Consider the following 13,615-nt stretch of genomic DNA (forward strand, 5'->3'; position numbering starts at 1 on the left):
CCTCCTGATTTTGTGTCTTCCAACATGTTAATAGATTGTACAGACCAGGGCATCAGATTGTGAGTCCCCTGGCATATCATGTTTCCAAGTTGACACCAATCTGTTAATCAACCTTCCCCAAGCACAACGTTTTACCAAGTTGTGGATCCATCTAATTATACAGTCAGCTGGCACTTTCTTATCTTGTTAGAAAGGATCTTATTCAATAGCAGAAAAATTTCTTAACCCCTTTCACATGTAAAGGGCTGTGGTGATACAGAGACAAAATAGATATGAATTCTGCTCTTAAAATGATTATATATTAAGTAAAACAAAAGGCTTGCATCAAAATGGCAATCTAGGCAATGCTAGGAGGCTCCCCCCAATGCCTTGCTGAAATCGACATACACAGTGTTAATATCGACCAGCCTAGTTACCCTATCAAAAAGGAAAAAAGAATTTTTTCTAGTAGCCTCCTGTGAATCCATAATCCTTTCCAAATAAAAGGGGGGAAAAAAGAAATACAGGTTATAGCAGTGGATATGATATGATTCGACTCTAAGAAAATACGGACTCCTGCCTTTTAAATACGTGTTTCTAAACCATGTGTTTAAAAATCAACTGTAGAATTTTGACAGGGGTTACCATCATCTTCCCCTGTCATTTTGTGGATCTTCTCTTTCTCCATTTTAGAACATCAGTGAAGTGTCTGCTCTTTAGTGTCCAGTTACCTCTCCCGTTGCCCAGCATTCTGTGAGATTCACAGCAGGGGCGCCTTGGGGGGCTCAGATGGTTAAGCTCCGACTAAAGCTCACGATCTCGAGGTTTGTGGGTTCAAGCCCCGCGTCGGGCTCTGTGCTGACAGCTCGGAGCCTGGAGCCGGCTTCGGATTCTGTGTCTCCCTCTCTCTCTGCCCCTCCCCCACTCATGCTCTGTCTCTGTCTCTCTCTCTCTCTCTCAAAAATAAATAAACATTAAACAAATTTTTTTAATTAAAAAAAAAAGATTCACAGCAATTTACAGCTACTGCTGCCCCTCGTGCACTATTACAATATACTGTGTCTAACGCTCTTCTCAGGTGTGGATTGGAAGCATAGGAACAAAGAGAAGGGGACTACATACCTATTCTGTTTTAAACACTGGAGGAAGAGGAAGAAGATCAACTTTTGGGAGGTTGCTGGGAGAAGGGAGTGTTAACCAACTCTTTGGAAGGCAGGACAGCTTGCATTTGCTGGCAGTCAGCTCTTGCATCAACACAAAGACCCCCCCACCCCCACCCCCACCCCCACGCAGGGACCAGGAGGTGTTTCAGGAACTTTAGGTATTCTGAAAGATTCTTACCTTTCCCGAAAGTGAAGCAACCCATCGCCCTAACTGTTCGGGCGTCAAATGTCTGCAACAGGGGCCAACAGTTCCCTCAAGTAGTACCCCCCTCCCACCCCGGGTACCTAGCAGGGGCAATCACTCAGGGAGGCAAGAACCGGTGGTAGGTAGCTAGGGACAGTGAGTTCCACAGGTGTGGCCTTTCCATCAGGCCATTGTGCCCTCTCATGGCTCTGCCTCCACCTCTGCCCTTAGGACCCCAACCAGCTGATTCGGGCCAGCGCCCTCCGCGTCCTGTCTAGCATCCGGGTGCCCATCATTGTGCCCATCATGATGCTGGCCATCAAGGAAGCTGCATCGGACATGTCACCCTATGTACGGAAAACAGCTGCTCACGCCATCCCTAAACTCTACAGGTACGCCCCGGCCGCGCCCCTAGCTCCTCAGGGGAGTGTTTCCCAACCCCGGGCCCACCCCTGGCCTCTCCCAAGCCTTGCGGATTGCCCCGTTTTTGTACTCAGATGGTTGAAGACGGTTTGGGGAAGTGAGAGAGATGGAGAACTGCGGTGGTGGCAGCTCACACTTCTTAACGAACAGGGTTGGGGTAGGGGAGGTGAGCACAGTTTGGGCAAATATTACAAAGGTGGGAAGTGGGGGGGGGGCAAATCCCTCTTAACAGTTTCTCCCACAGTTTGGATTCGGACCAGAAGGACCAGCTGATCGAGGTCATTGAGAAACTTCTGGCCGACAAGACCACGGTGTGTACATGGGCGCACAGGGACGGGTGGTGGAGGGGAGACGGGGCAAGCGCTCTCTGCCCTTCCGGCTCACCCTCTTGCCACCGACCGTTCCCCAGCTGGTGGCGGGCAGTGTGGTGATGGCCTTCGAGGAGGTCTGCCCCGAGCGCATCGACCTGATACACAAGAACTACCGGAAGCTCTGTAACCTGCTCATCGACGTGGAGGAGTGGGGGCAGGTGGTCATCATCAGCATGCTCACCCGCTACGCGCGCACGCAGTTCCTGAGCCCCACCCAGAACGTGAGTGGGCCGGGTGCCCGGGCCTCGCTGTGGCAGCGTGCGTAGGAGGGCGGCCGGGAGGAGGTTTCCACTGCCCCCGACACCCCCTCCCCCTGTCTCCGCCAGCAGGAATCTCTGCTGGAGGAGAACCCGGAGAAAGCCTTCTACGGCTCGGAAGAGGACGAGGCCAAGGGCCCGGGCTCGGAGGAGGCGGCCACCGCTGCGCTGCCCGCCCGCAAGCCCTACGTCATGGACCCCGACCACCGGCTGCTGCTGCGCAACACCAAGCCGCTGCTGCAGAGCCGCAGCGCCGCCGTGGTCATGGCGGTGGCCCAGCTCTACTTCCATCTGGCGCCCAAGGCGGAGGTGGGCGTCATCGCCAAGGCGCTAGTGCGACTGCTGCGCAGCCACAGGTGCGCGTCCCGCCCCGCCCACATCACATCGTGGGCCGCCCCGCCCCGCCCCGCCCCGCCCCGCCGACACAGTGGGCTGACTCACCCGGCCTCGCCCCGCCCACCCCGTGGGCCGACCCGCCCGGCCGCGCCCCGCCCACACGGGGAGGGGTGGGTGGGCTAGCCCGCCCCGCCCACACCGGGGGCTGACGTACCTCGCCCCGCCCCGCCCATGATGGGGGGGCTGGTCCTGCCGGCTTCTCTCAAACCCTGGGCGTATCACGCCCCGCGCCTTCACCTCACCCCTCCACCCTGTACGGACCCCAGTCTTGCCCTCCTCCGACCGGTGCCCTCCCCGCCCTCCTATTTGGCCCACCTCTCTTCCCTCCACTCGCTGCCCCTGGGCCCCGTCGAGGGGCCCAGATACCTCTTTCCTGTCCTCTCCGTAGTGAGGTGCAGTACGTGGTGCTCCAGAACGTGGCCACCATGTCCATCAAGCGCCGGGTGAGCAAGTGACCTAGGCTGCCCTCGCATATGCCGAGGGGTGGCTCCTGCGAGTGCAGGGCGGTGGGGGGGGGGGGAGCATTGGGGACAGGCAGGATGGGGAGTGCCTTCGCTGTGGAGAGAATGCAAACGGGAGACCCCAAACACGGAGGAGAAGCAGGGTCTGGGTCCTGAGGGCCGCCGAGGGAGGAAAATCTGGCGAAGAAAGTCCTGGTCAGATCTGAGAGGGGGGTGGGAAGGGCAGCGATGAGGCAGGAAGGATTCTGGGCCCCAGAACGGGAGAGGTGGGGTAGCTCTGGAGAAGCCCCAGTCTGGGGCTGCGGTGGAGCTCCTTGGGGCTGCTTCTCTCACAACAGGGTATGTTTGAGCCCTACCTGAAGAGCTTCTACATCAGATCCACCGACCCCACCCAGATCAAGATCCTGAAGGTGAGCGATGGACAGAAGTGCCTGCGGCCTTTCCGCCCCCTTCCTGCCCCCACCTACCCGCTGGGATTTCCACAGTGGCCACCTTGGGGCCGGCCTATTTCTGAACCTGTGGCCACTCCACCCAGGAGTATTGGCCCAGGAAGCTGGGCTAATGGGGGCCGGGGCGGAGGAGGGAGCTGCCCTTTGCCTGTTATCCAATAGATACGTGGCACTTTTCATATGTGAAGTAACCTGATTTTCATAATAACCTCAGGAAGTGTACATTATCCCCATTTTATAAAAATGCAGACCCCAGGAGGTGAGGTTGCTACCCCAGAGTCAGTCCTGCTGATTCCAGAATTCATACTTTGCTAGCTACAGTCTCTTGGCTTCCACCCACGGTGTTCTCGCCCCCACACATCTTCCCCCTCAGGCTTTTATGCAAACATACACCCACAGAAAAGGTGTCAGAAGCCCATACCCACATTCCATTCGGGCTCTGCCTGCTCTTATGGAGTAGTTTTCATTCAGCAGCAGTTAGTCGCGACTCTCTGAACATCTACTCTGTGTCAGTTACAGCTAGATCTAGGGGTACAAGCCAGGGCAAACTCATCAGACACCTTGTCTTTGGGGAGCCGACGGTCTAGTTGGGGTGAGAAGGAGACATTGAGCAGCCAATCACAAGACAAATGTAAAAAGCCACTTGAGAAATATGGTAAGAAAGAGAAGTGCAGAGGGCTGTCAGAGCATAGACTAGGACGACGTCTAGTCTTGTGTCAGGGAAGCTTTCCTCTAGGAAGCAAGGCTTGAGCTGAGGCCTGAGAAATGAATATGAATTGTCTATGCAAGTGCAGGGGCAGGAATGGCAAGAATTGCTCCCCACAGAAGAAACAGTATATGCAAAGGCCCTGAGGCAGGAAGAGGTCTGACAAGAGGCCAGTATGACTGGAGCATAGAGGGCAAGGGGGAGAGTGGTGTGAAAACAGAGGTAGACAGCGGTCAGATCCCACAGGGGTTTATAGACCGTGGTAAGGACATTGCTCTTTAGCCTAAAAGCAACAGGAGGCTTTGTTTTCTATGGAGGTGGAGAGGTGACAGGATCATTCTATAAGCGTCCTCTGTCAGGACATCCATTTAAGAGACAAACTGGTCCTCCTGCCTTTTGGGAAAGTTTCCCAGTCTGTCATCTCCTTCATCAGTTTAAGGATGACGCAGGGCCGTCCGTGGGATTGTTTCCCGGTCTGTGAAGTGTGTTTGGAATGAGGGGTTTGGGGGCACAGAAACCCTGCGGGCCACCCTGCCCGCTTTCTGTCTCCCTGCAGCTGGAAGTGTTGACCAACCTGGCCAATGAGACCAACACCCCTACTGTCCTACGGGAGTTCCAGGTAGGGCCGGGGCCCAACACCCCTACTGTCCTACGGGAGTTCGGGTCGGGCTGGGGCCCAGCTGCCTGCCGGAGGGTCCACGAGAGGTGCCCGCAGCTCCTTGTGCTCAGTGAGAATCGTCCCGATGGGCCAACTTTCTCTTATGAGCCCGAAGTGGAAAAAGTGTTGTCTTAGGCCCCCTCCCAGAGCCTTCTGCTGGCTCTGGGCTAAGGGACACGCACGGTGGCTGAGGGCGTCACTCTCTCTCCCAGAGTTTAGTCTCTAGCATGATGAGTGATTGAATGAGGGGTGACAAGCTTCCCTGAAGGTCACCCGCAAGCCGGCAGAATCACTGAGGGTCACTGCCTGCTGGGGGTCACTCTGTTGTGGTGTCCCACAGACGTACATTCGCAGCATGGACAAGGACTTTGTAGCAGCCACTATCCAGGCCATTGGACGCTGTGCAACCAACATCGGCCGAGTCCGTGACACCTGTCTCAACGGCCTGGTGCAGCTGCTGTCCAACCGCGACGGTCAGTGCTTGTCTGCGTGTCCAACTTGGACGACCAGAGGGTGTGCACCTATCCGTCCAGGCACAACGCGTGTTCGTCCCTCTGTCCGCCTCCATGCGTGTCTTAAGTGTTCCTGCGTCCCCGAGGGCCACCAGAGGAGTGCACAGGGTTGTGGAAGAGAGCCAAGGGTCCGGGGGCATTGCAGGGGTGTCCGTCTACCTGCGTGTGGTCATGTGACCGCCCCGGGCCCACACTCTCCCTTCCCGCTCCGCAGAGCTGGTGGTCGCAGAGTCGGTGGTTGTCATTAAGAAGTTGCTGCAGATGCAGCCCGCGCAGCACGGAGAGATCATCAAGCACCTGGCCAAGCTCACGGACAACATCCAGGCGAGGGAGGAACCTCCCGTGTTGCCCTCCCGTCCCCGCCTCCTCCCCATGATTTTAAAACCCCGCGATGCAACACGCTAGCCCTGATGAAACCGACTTCCACACCTTCCGTGCTGGCTCCGAAAGGGCCTGCAGGTGGAAAAAGGGAAAAGGCGGGACCAGGCAACCCTGACTCGTTGCCCAAGATTCGCTTTCCCCTTGAGGGTCCCTTGCTGAGCTCCCAGACCTGTACCGCCGCTCGTGTTTTCTCCAAAGCTCTGGCTGCGGGTGAAAAGCCAAAGGTGCACTGGCCAGAGGGTGGCCGATGGTGCACTGGAAAAACCTAGCGTGTTGCTGTTGCACCAGTAACTTGAAGCACTAAGATAAGGTATTCCTTGAAGGTTCGGGAAGAATAGCATGGAACTAAAGCACGGAGGGTACAACGGATCTAGGAAATCGGTCTTTTAGACAAAACCTGGACGGACTTTGGGGTTTGGAAGCTCTGCGCTTGCTAGCGAACCCCCAGGGCAGAGGGGGGGATGCTGCTTAGGAAACGTTCACCTTCTAGTCTGTCCCACGGGACAGGGGTGTGAACCCCGCAGTTCCTGGCCCAGCACACGCGGGAAGAATGCCATTTCCCTGGCAGGCCACATGCCCACCCACATCTCCACACGAGCCCCAGTCCTGACTCCTCTTACGCACCCACAGGTGCCCATGGCCCGGGCCAGCATCCTGTGGCTCATCGGCGAGTACTGTGAGCACGTCCCCAAGATCGCGCCTGACGTCCTGAGAAAGATGGCCAAGTCCTTCACGGCAGAGGAGGACATCGTCAAGCTGCAGATCATCAACCTGGCAGCCAAGCTCTACCTGACTAACTCTAAGCAGGTAAGGCTTGAGAGATGCCCCCTAAAACACACCGGGCCCCAGAAATGGCCCAGGGAGGAGTCCGTGGACCCTCACCAGGTAGGTGTGAACTCCAGCCTCTCTTTCTGATGAGAGAGTTCAGGGCAAACATCCGGTCTCTCCCGATAACCAGTGTCCCCGTGTCCACGGCTACTCTCAAGGGCTGGGTGGGGGTGGTGGCCACAGGTGAAGAGGCTCTCCTACGGGGCTGCGACCTCCAGTCCACCTGTGCGAGTGTTCCTACCTGCTGCCTTTGGAACAATGGGGCCCTAAAGAACCACAGCTGAGTGGGAGCGAGGGAGGAGCCAGCGATGACACGCGCCGGTGGGAGAACATGTGTTCCACGAGATGTGATCTGTCCTTACTCCCAAAGCTTGGTGATGTTTGGCCAGTCTGTGCCAGGGATATGAGGGCAAATCTCTGCATAGCCAAGGGCATGGCTCCACTAAGCTGGAATACCAGGATATAAGAAGCTTCTTGGGTGAACTCCTGAGATGGTCCCGGGAGATTCTCCTAAGAATTAAGTGTAACGTGCAGAGCTTAAAGGGGTTGGAGACACCAAGGGCCATGACCATTCCCACACTCACTGCCCCACTCAGCTGAGGGAAGTGGAGGTTGGCAAACTATATCGCCCGTGGACCAAATCCAGCCTGCTGTCTGTGTTTGTAAATAAAGTTTTATTGGGGCACAGCTATCTTCATTCATTCATTCATTGTCTATGGATGCTTTTGTGCTACAACAGCAGCGTTGACTAGTTGCAAGAGTCTATATGGTCCACAAAGCGTAAAATAGTTCCTCTCTGCCCTTTCTAGAAAAAGTTTGGCAACCTGTGGAGCAAAGTATCTGCGCAGGTGGCTGGGGTCAGCAGCTTGGCTACACCCTGGAGATTGTGACGTCCCTGCTGGCCTGCAGGTGGCCTCTTTGCCGTCCCATGGAGTCTTTGGATGGGGGCACCCGTGCTTCTTCAGTGTTTCCTTTGATCCGTGGTGACAAGGGTGGGCCCAGGGACTTGAGCTGGGGAGGCAGGGCCATCATGGGCTGGGATACTCATCAGGAGTTGGAAGAGGCACCAGTCACCCGTGGGAGCAATGAGGGACCTAGTGTGCCAGCATCAGTATCGTGGGCGAAGCAGGTTGCAAAAAGGCTGTGGGGAAGCATTCAGTCACTGAACAAATATTGGTGTGCCTCCTTTCTTCAGAGGGGAGGAAGTAACAGGTGGGAGGAACATTTGAAAAGATGAAGCCGTATGGGTGGGGAGCCACCCAGTTAGGCTGAGGACCCAGCAGGAATCCTGAGCCCCAGAGTGGCGATGTGTGATGTCCGCGTGTTCTCATGAGTCTGGGTGTGCCCACGCGGCGTTTCCCCGAGTTGTCACTCTTAGCTATGTGTTCACCTTTTCATTGCTTTATCTGGCGTGTATTTCCTGAGTGCTGACCTGTGAGTTATATGCCTGGCACTGAGCTGTGTCCTGGGATAGTGGCCATCAGTGAGACATGTTTACTGACCTCCGAATGCTCACAGCCAAGTAGGGAGAACAGTATGTAACGCAGAGCAGTGAGAACTGTCGTCAGGGTTGGCACAGAGAGTTCAGGTGTGTTCAGCTGAACCCTTCTCCTCGACAGGCCACAGGGGTCCCAGCCCCAACAGGGCACCCAGGGTAGGCTGTTCAGGCAAATGGATACTGACCTCCAGGCACCCTTTATCTGAAGGTGGGTCCTCCCAGGCACAGGCCCTTTAGAGTGGTTCTTGGATTCAATAAAGAGAGTTTTCTCCTCTCTCCCACCCTCCCTTTTTCCGTTTTTGCTTCCCAGCCTGTTCTCAGCGTGGTGGAGAAAAGGGAATCCTTGGCATTCTGGGAGGATGTTCTTGCAAAACAGTGGTGATGCTTCCCCCTGCCAGTATTATGGGTGACATTCCGGGCCTGCTACGGGCCACAGCAATCCCAGTCATTCCCAGCTTACTGACCCCCAGCGCATACCAGATCCCGGCCCAGGCTGAGGCCTGGGTGGTGGCCAAGATGAAGTTCTGCCCCTTCAGCGGATTATCCGGTTCCAGGCCAGAGGTCACAAAAGCTCTGATAATAGATGGACTGACAGAAGGCTTGATGTGAAGGTGGTCATTATAGCACCTGGGGGTGTGGCACCTGGGGGCAACTCCCTGGAGTTCTTTTGGGCGGGAGTTTGCTTTTTGTATGTCAGGTGAGATGTGTGGGAGGAGGCCTGGTGGGGGCCTGGTGGGGGCTCAAATCTGGCCTCTGTAGTGGATGGAATGTTTTGATAAAGTTCTGCAGAATTAAAAAAAAAAAAAAGGTTAACTTTTTAAAAAAATATCATAAGCGTAATGCATGGTCATCATAACACGTTTGGAAAACCCAGAAAAATAATAATTAAAAGTTTAAATTAGCCATAGGTCTACCACTTAGAAAAGACCACCATCAATCTTATAATCTATTTCCTTAGCCTTAGGAAACATTTCTGGTCCCTGTATATAGTCATCCAGAAGTTGCACATCTGTGTTTCCTTTAATGTGTTAATTTTTTCATTTCTGTTTCCGATGGCTTCGTATTTACAAAGCTGTTTCCCCATTCATGTGCCAATTAAATACTTCCCATATAATTTCCTCTAGATTTATTTTCTAATTTTGTGTTTTTTTCATCCATCATAGTTTTCTCTCGCTGTGTAGTAAGTTAGCATAAACTTAGTGGCTTAGAACGACATGCTTATTTTCTCGTGACTTCTGTGGGCCGAGAGTCTAGGCCTGTCTTCACTAGGTCTTCTGAAGGCTGTGGCTGACCTGTTGGTAGAGGCTGGACTCTCACTGGGGGCTTTGCAGGGAACGGTTCACTTCCGAGCTGGTTGGTGGCTGGATGCGGTTCCTTTGGGTGGTAGGACTGAGTCGGTCACTCAACCAACTGAGCCACCCAGGCGCCCCTAGAGCTTGTTTTTATATGTGAGGTCAGGATGTATTTCGGTTCACGTTTTTGAAGAGCCACTTTCCCAGTATGACTTAACAGGTGGTTACAAGGTAGCAGGTATGTTGGCATCAGTTCTTGAAAAGGAGCCCATGTGGGGCACCTGGGTAGCTCAGGCCGGTTGAGGGGCCAACTTCGGCTCAGGTCATGATCTCACGGTTCGTCAGTTCGAGCCCCACATCAGGCTCGCTGCTGTCAGCCTGTCAGCGCGGAGCCCGCTTTAGATCCTCTCTCCCCCTCTGTCTGCCCCTTCCCCACTTGTACTCTCCCCAAAAATAAATAAATATCAAAAAAGAAAGAAAGAAAAAAAAAAAGGAGTCCACGTTCCTCACTTAAAATTCTCCCCTGGAAGAATTCCCACCAGTCGTAGGAAACTTGTTCTGCTCTTGGTGCACTGAAGCGTGTCTCACAGGCCCTCTTGAGCCACCCATAAATCCTGCACATCCTGGCTGAACGAGGTGAGGGTCTGGGTGGTGCAGACTGGATGCCATCATTTCTGGTGAATGGGTTCTTGGGACGGAGAAGCGTAATGAACTGTTATAAGCAAATGCTGCAGTGTTGTGGGTGAACCAGCCCCTTCCTGTGTTGACTGCTGATATGCATTTAAGTCTGTGCACAGATGGAGGCAGATCTTTAGCACTTCTTTCCAGAACTAGCCAAGGACTTGGGGGAGGGAGAATGTCTGAGCAGCCGGCTGGGAAGTCTGTAGAGGGGAATCGGCAGCATCTTGATATCAGACCGTGTTGATAAGGACATCTGCCCGCCATGACTAGTCAAACGATGTCTGGCCCAGGGAGGGGAAGGTCTGTGATGAAGTCCATTGCGAGGTGTCCTACGTGGGAGAGTATGGAGTTGACAGTACTTTCCTGTGATGGGAACGGTGTTGCAGGTGCTCCTGTTGTTGGACGGGACTGAGCTGAAGGCGAGGCCACTGAGATCCCTGCGGGCCATGTTGTAGGTACCTGAGAGTCACAGTGGCTCTCTAGTTTTGCCACAGCAGCAGCCCTGATTCTGGGTCAGCATCTGGGGGCTAAACCCCTCCTGGACGTCTTTCTGACGCTCCCCCTGGGTTACCTGAATCAGCCATGTCCGTGGCTGGATGTCCATAAACCTCAGGAAGACCAAGGTTGGTTCCAGACTCCTCCTTCGGGTCCTGCTACCCCAGGCACTCTGGCTGTGCGGACACGAGATGCACGTGCTTGGTGGAGACCCGGATGGGGCAGCCCCCTATGTCAGCAGGTAGGCAGTGTCGGGAAGCAGGTGGATTGCCGGCTCAGGCGGGCCCAGGTCTAGAAGCAGCACTGACTGGCTCCTTAATCCGAGAGAAGTCACTTCTGACTCTGCTTCTCTGTAAGTGGGAGCAATTGCACATACCTCTCGGAAGAGTTGTGGACATTACACGGGATCGTGTGAAGCTCCTTACGGAGCACATAGAGCTAGAATGACAGCTGCTACCTGTCATGTCATAAAGGCAGGTTAGAGCAGGCCAGGATCAAGGCAGAAATCAAGATTTGGGGTCCTAGGATGTGGCTGCCTTGATTGCAGACAGTGGACCCATAGGCAGTTTGCTCTCTAGAACCTTTCAGGGGAGGTCATGGCCTCTGAGACTCTGGGCTGCTCAGAATGTACCATGTGGATCAATGGGCACGAGGACAGCCCCTACCAATGGGATCCCCGTGTGCCCCCCGCCAACTCCTTCTGTTGTCTAGTTTTCCTCTGTGTGGTGGAGGCTGAGAACTGTGAGATTTCCGGCAGAATGTTCTAGACCTCCTTTCACCCTAGCATCCTAAAGTAAAGAGGCTGGCCCTCCCTGGAATGGGGGTAGGAGCTGGGCCTGGGACAGTGGGGACCACTGACTCAGGAAGAATGGAGCTCACGGCCAAGAGGGAGGAGATTGCAGAGGGGCGACCTCTCTCACCAGGCCCCCGGCAGCTGTCAAAGCTGGGGTCGGGAGTCAGGGCCAGGGAGGGGAGAGGAAAGGCAGGGTGAAGGGAGGGCAGGTGGGAGAGGAAGAGGGTGGAGGCAGCCGCCCGTCAGCTGGGAGAGAGACACTGCGTGAGGTGGGGGCTTACAGAATCTGCTGCAGGGCCCCCTGTGTCCCCGCTGTCTCTGACCGCTGCTGACCCACCTCTCGTCCCCCAGACCAAGCTGCTGACCCAGTATGTGCTGAGTCTGGCCAAGTACGACCAGAACTATGACATTCGTGACCGAGCGCGCTTCACCCGGCAGCTGATCGTCCCCTCGGAGCAGGGTGGGGCCCTCAGCCGCCATGCCAAGAAGCTCTTCCTGGCACCCAAACCAGCCCCAGTGTTGGAGTCATCCTTCAAAGGTGGGAGCTGAAGTCAAGGGTAACCTCCAGGGGCGGGGGGTGGGGGAGGCGGGGTGGGAAGGAGGGGAACTGGCCAGGACCCCATACCCAGATCTTCCCCCTGAGGTCCCAGGCTTAGCCAGACACCAGGACTTCGGGAGAAATGCCAGTCTCTCTGCCCCTCACCCCACCCCCGCTCCCACCCACAACCACCACCAGCATCATCTCACCTGAGTCCCTGCCCTCCCAGCCAGCGTGGCTCCTGCTCCTCTCTTGTCTGGCGCCCCCGTCCACCTCCCTCCCTGAGCCAGCACTGTGTATCCAGATTTAAATACCAAGGATCCCGGAAGGTGGGAAGTCAAACAGCATTCAGAGGAGAGGTATAGATTTGTTAAGAGTCCTGAGGAAGTTGCTGGTGCTCTGGGCTGCCACTGGAGCTCTGCCCAAAGTCTGGGCCTTCAGCCTTGCCTCTGTCCTTGGGCTCGTGTCCTGTGATAGGGGCCCTGAGAGAGGCTGGGAGGGGACAGCCCGCCAGCTGGCTCCCTGGACCTCGGAATCCTGAAGGGGACCTGGCTCCCTTACAAAGCTCGGTTCTCCTGGGTGTCTTTTTGTTCATTTTTTTTTCTCTTCCCTGGACCTCAGGAACAGGGAAATTCTGAGGGATGGGGCGGATTTGAACGTCTGCCAGGAAGGAGGAAGTCCCTTTCTCCTTCCCAACCTGTTCCCGCTCACAAGTCTCCAATACACAGGCTGGACCTCTGGCCTTGACTTCTTCCCATTCCCGTTCAGACTGCTCACCTCTCCCCACGGGGCCTGACCAGGCTGCCTTCCCCTCCTCGCCCCAGCCTGGCCAGCCTCTTCTTCACAGTTGCTATCCTCATACCATCTAGGCCTCCTTCCCAAGCCTGGCCGTGCTGAGGCACACAGCCCCCGCTGCCTTGGAAGAGAAGCCTCACTCACATGTCTGCCTCCCCGTTAGGCAGAACCAAACAGATGGGCCTGCAGCCTCTCCCCAAACCATCCCCCTACCCTGTCTCGCAGTCCCACCTGCCCCATACCTCAGCTCCTGCTTGAGCCGGGCCAGACAACCTGACCCTCTGGCCTGTCTTCCTGAAGGTGGAGGAACCCGTACAGGACACACCCACCCCTTTTGTCTACCTCGATAAGGGATCCCAGCCAGAATCACCACCCCACCTGGGAGACAACTCCCAGGACATTTCCTGACACCTACTCCTGGCCTGACCTCTAACCCTACCCCCAGACCGGGACCACTTCCAGCTGGGCTCACTGTCCCACCTGCTCAATGCCAAGGCCACAGGCTACCAGGAGCTCCCAGACTGGCCAGAGGAGGCTCCAGACCCATCTGTGCGGAACGTGGAGGTCAGCGGGGTGAAGGGTTCAATTTTGTGTGTGTGTGTGGGGGGGGGGGGGCACAGATAGCAGAGAGCCCTGGCCGTGCTGGCCCAGCCCTCCTGACACCCTCCCCCCATGCAGGAAGAAGATCTGTCCCTTATCGAGACCCACGTGGGCCTGTTGGGCGAATACACGGAGGTCCCCCTGCCCGTGTGCCG

General features: G+C 55.7%; 1 protein-coding gene across 3 annotated transcripts in view; it reads left to right on the forward strand.

Annotated features, from left to right (window-relative positions):
- AP3B2 (adaptor related protein complex 3 subunit beta 2) overlaps positions 1–13,615 on the forward strand; it is a 33,905-nt gene that overhangs the window by 14,289 nt on the left and 6,001 nt on the right. For 2 of the 3 annotated variants that reach the window (XM_058736444.1, XM_058736443.1), the window contains exons 5-16: positions 1,558–1,718; positions 1,994–2,060; positions 2,159–2,341; positions 2,450–2,733; positions 3,162–3,216; positions 3,573–3,644; positions 4,946–5,008; positions 5,388–5,520; positions 5,774–5,883; positions 6,571–6,747; positions 11,879–12,065; positions 13,306–13,424. In XM_058736444.1, coding sequence (XP_058592427.1) covers positions 1,558–1,718; positions 1,994–2,060; positions 2,159–2,341; positions 2,450–2,733; positions 3,162–3,216; positions 3,573–3,644; positions 4,946–5,008; positions 5,388–5,520; positions 5,774–5,883; positions 6,571–6,747; positions 11,879–12,065; positions 13,306–13,424 — 1,611 coding nt within the window. The other variant, XM_058736445.1, reaches the window with a different exon arrangement.

This window comes from Neofelis nebulosa, chromosome 7, assembly GCF_028018385.1.
Source record: "Neofelis nebulosa isolate mNeoNeb1 chromosome 7, mNeoNeb1.pri, whole genome shotgun sequence".
NCBI classification, from domain to species: domain Eukaryota; kingdom Metazoa; phylum Chordata; class Mammalia; order Carnivora; family Felidae; genus Neofelis; species Neofelis nebulosa.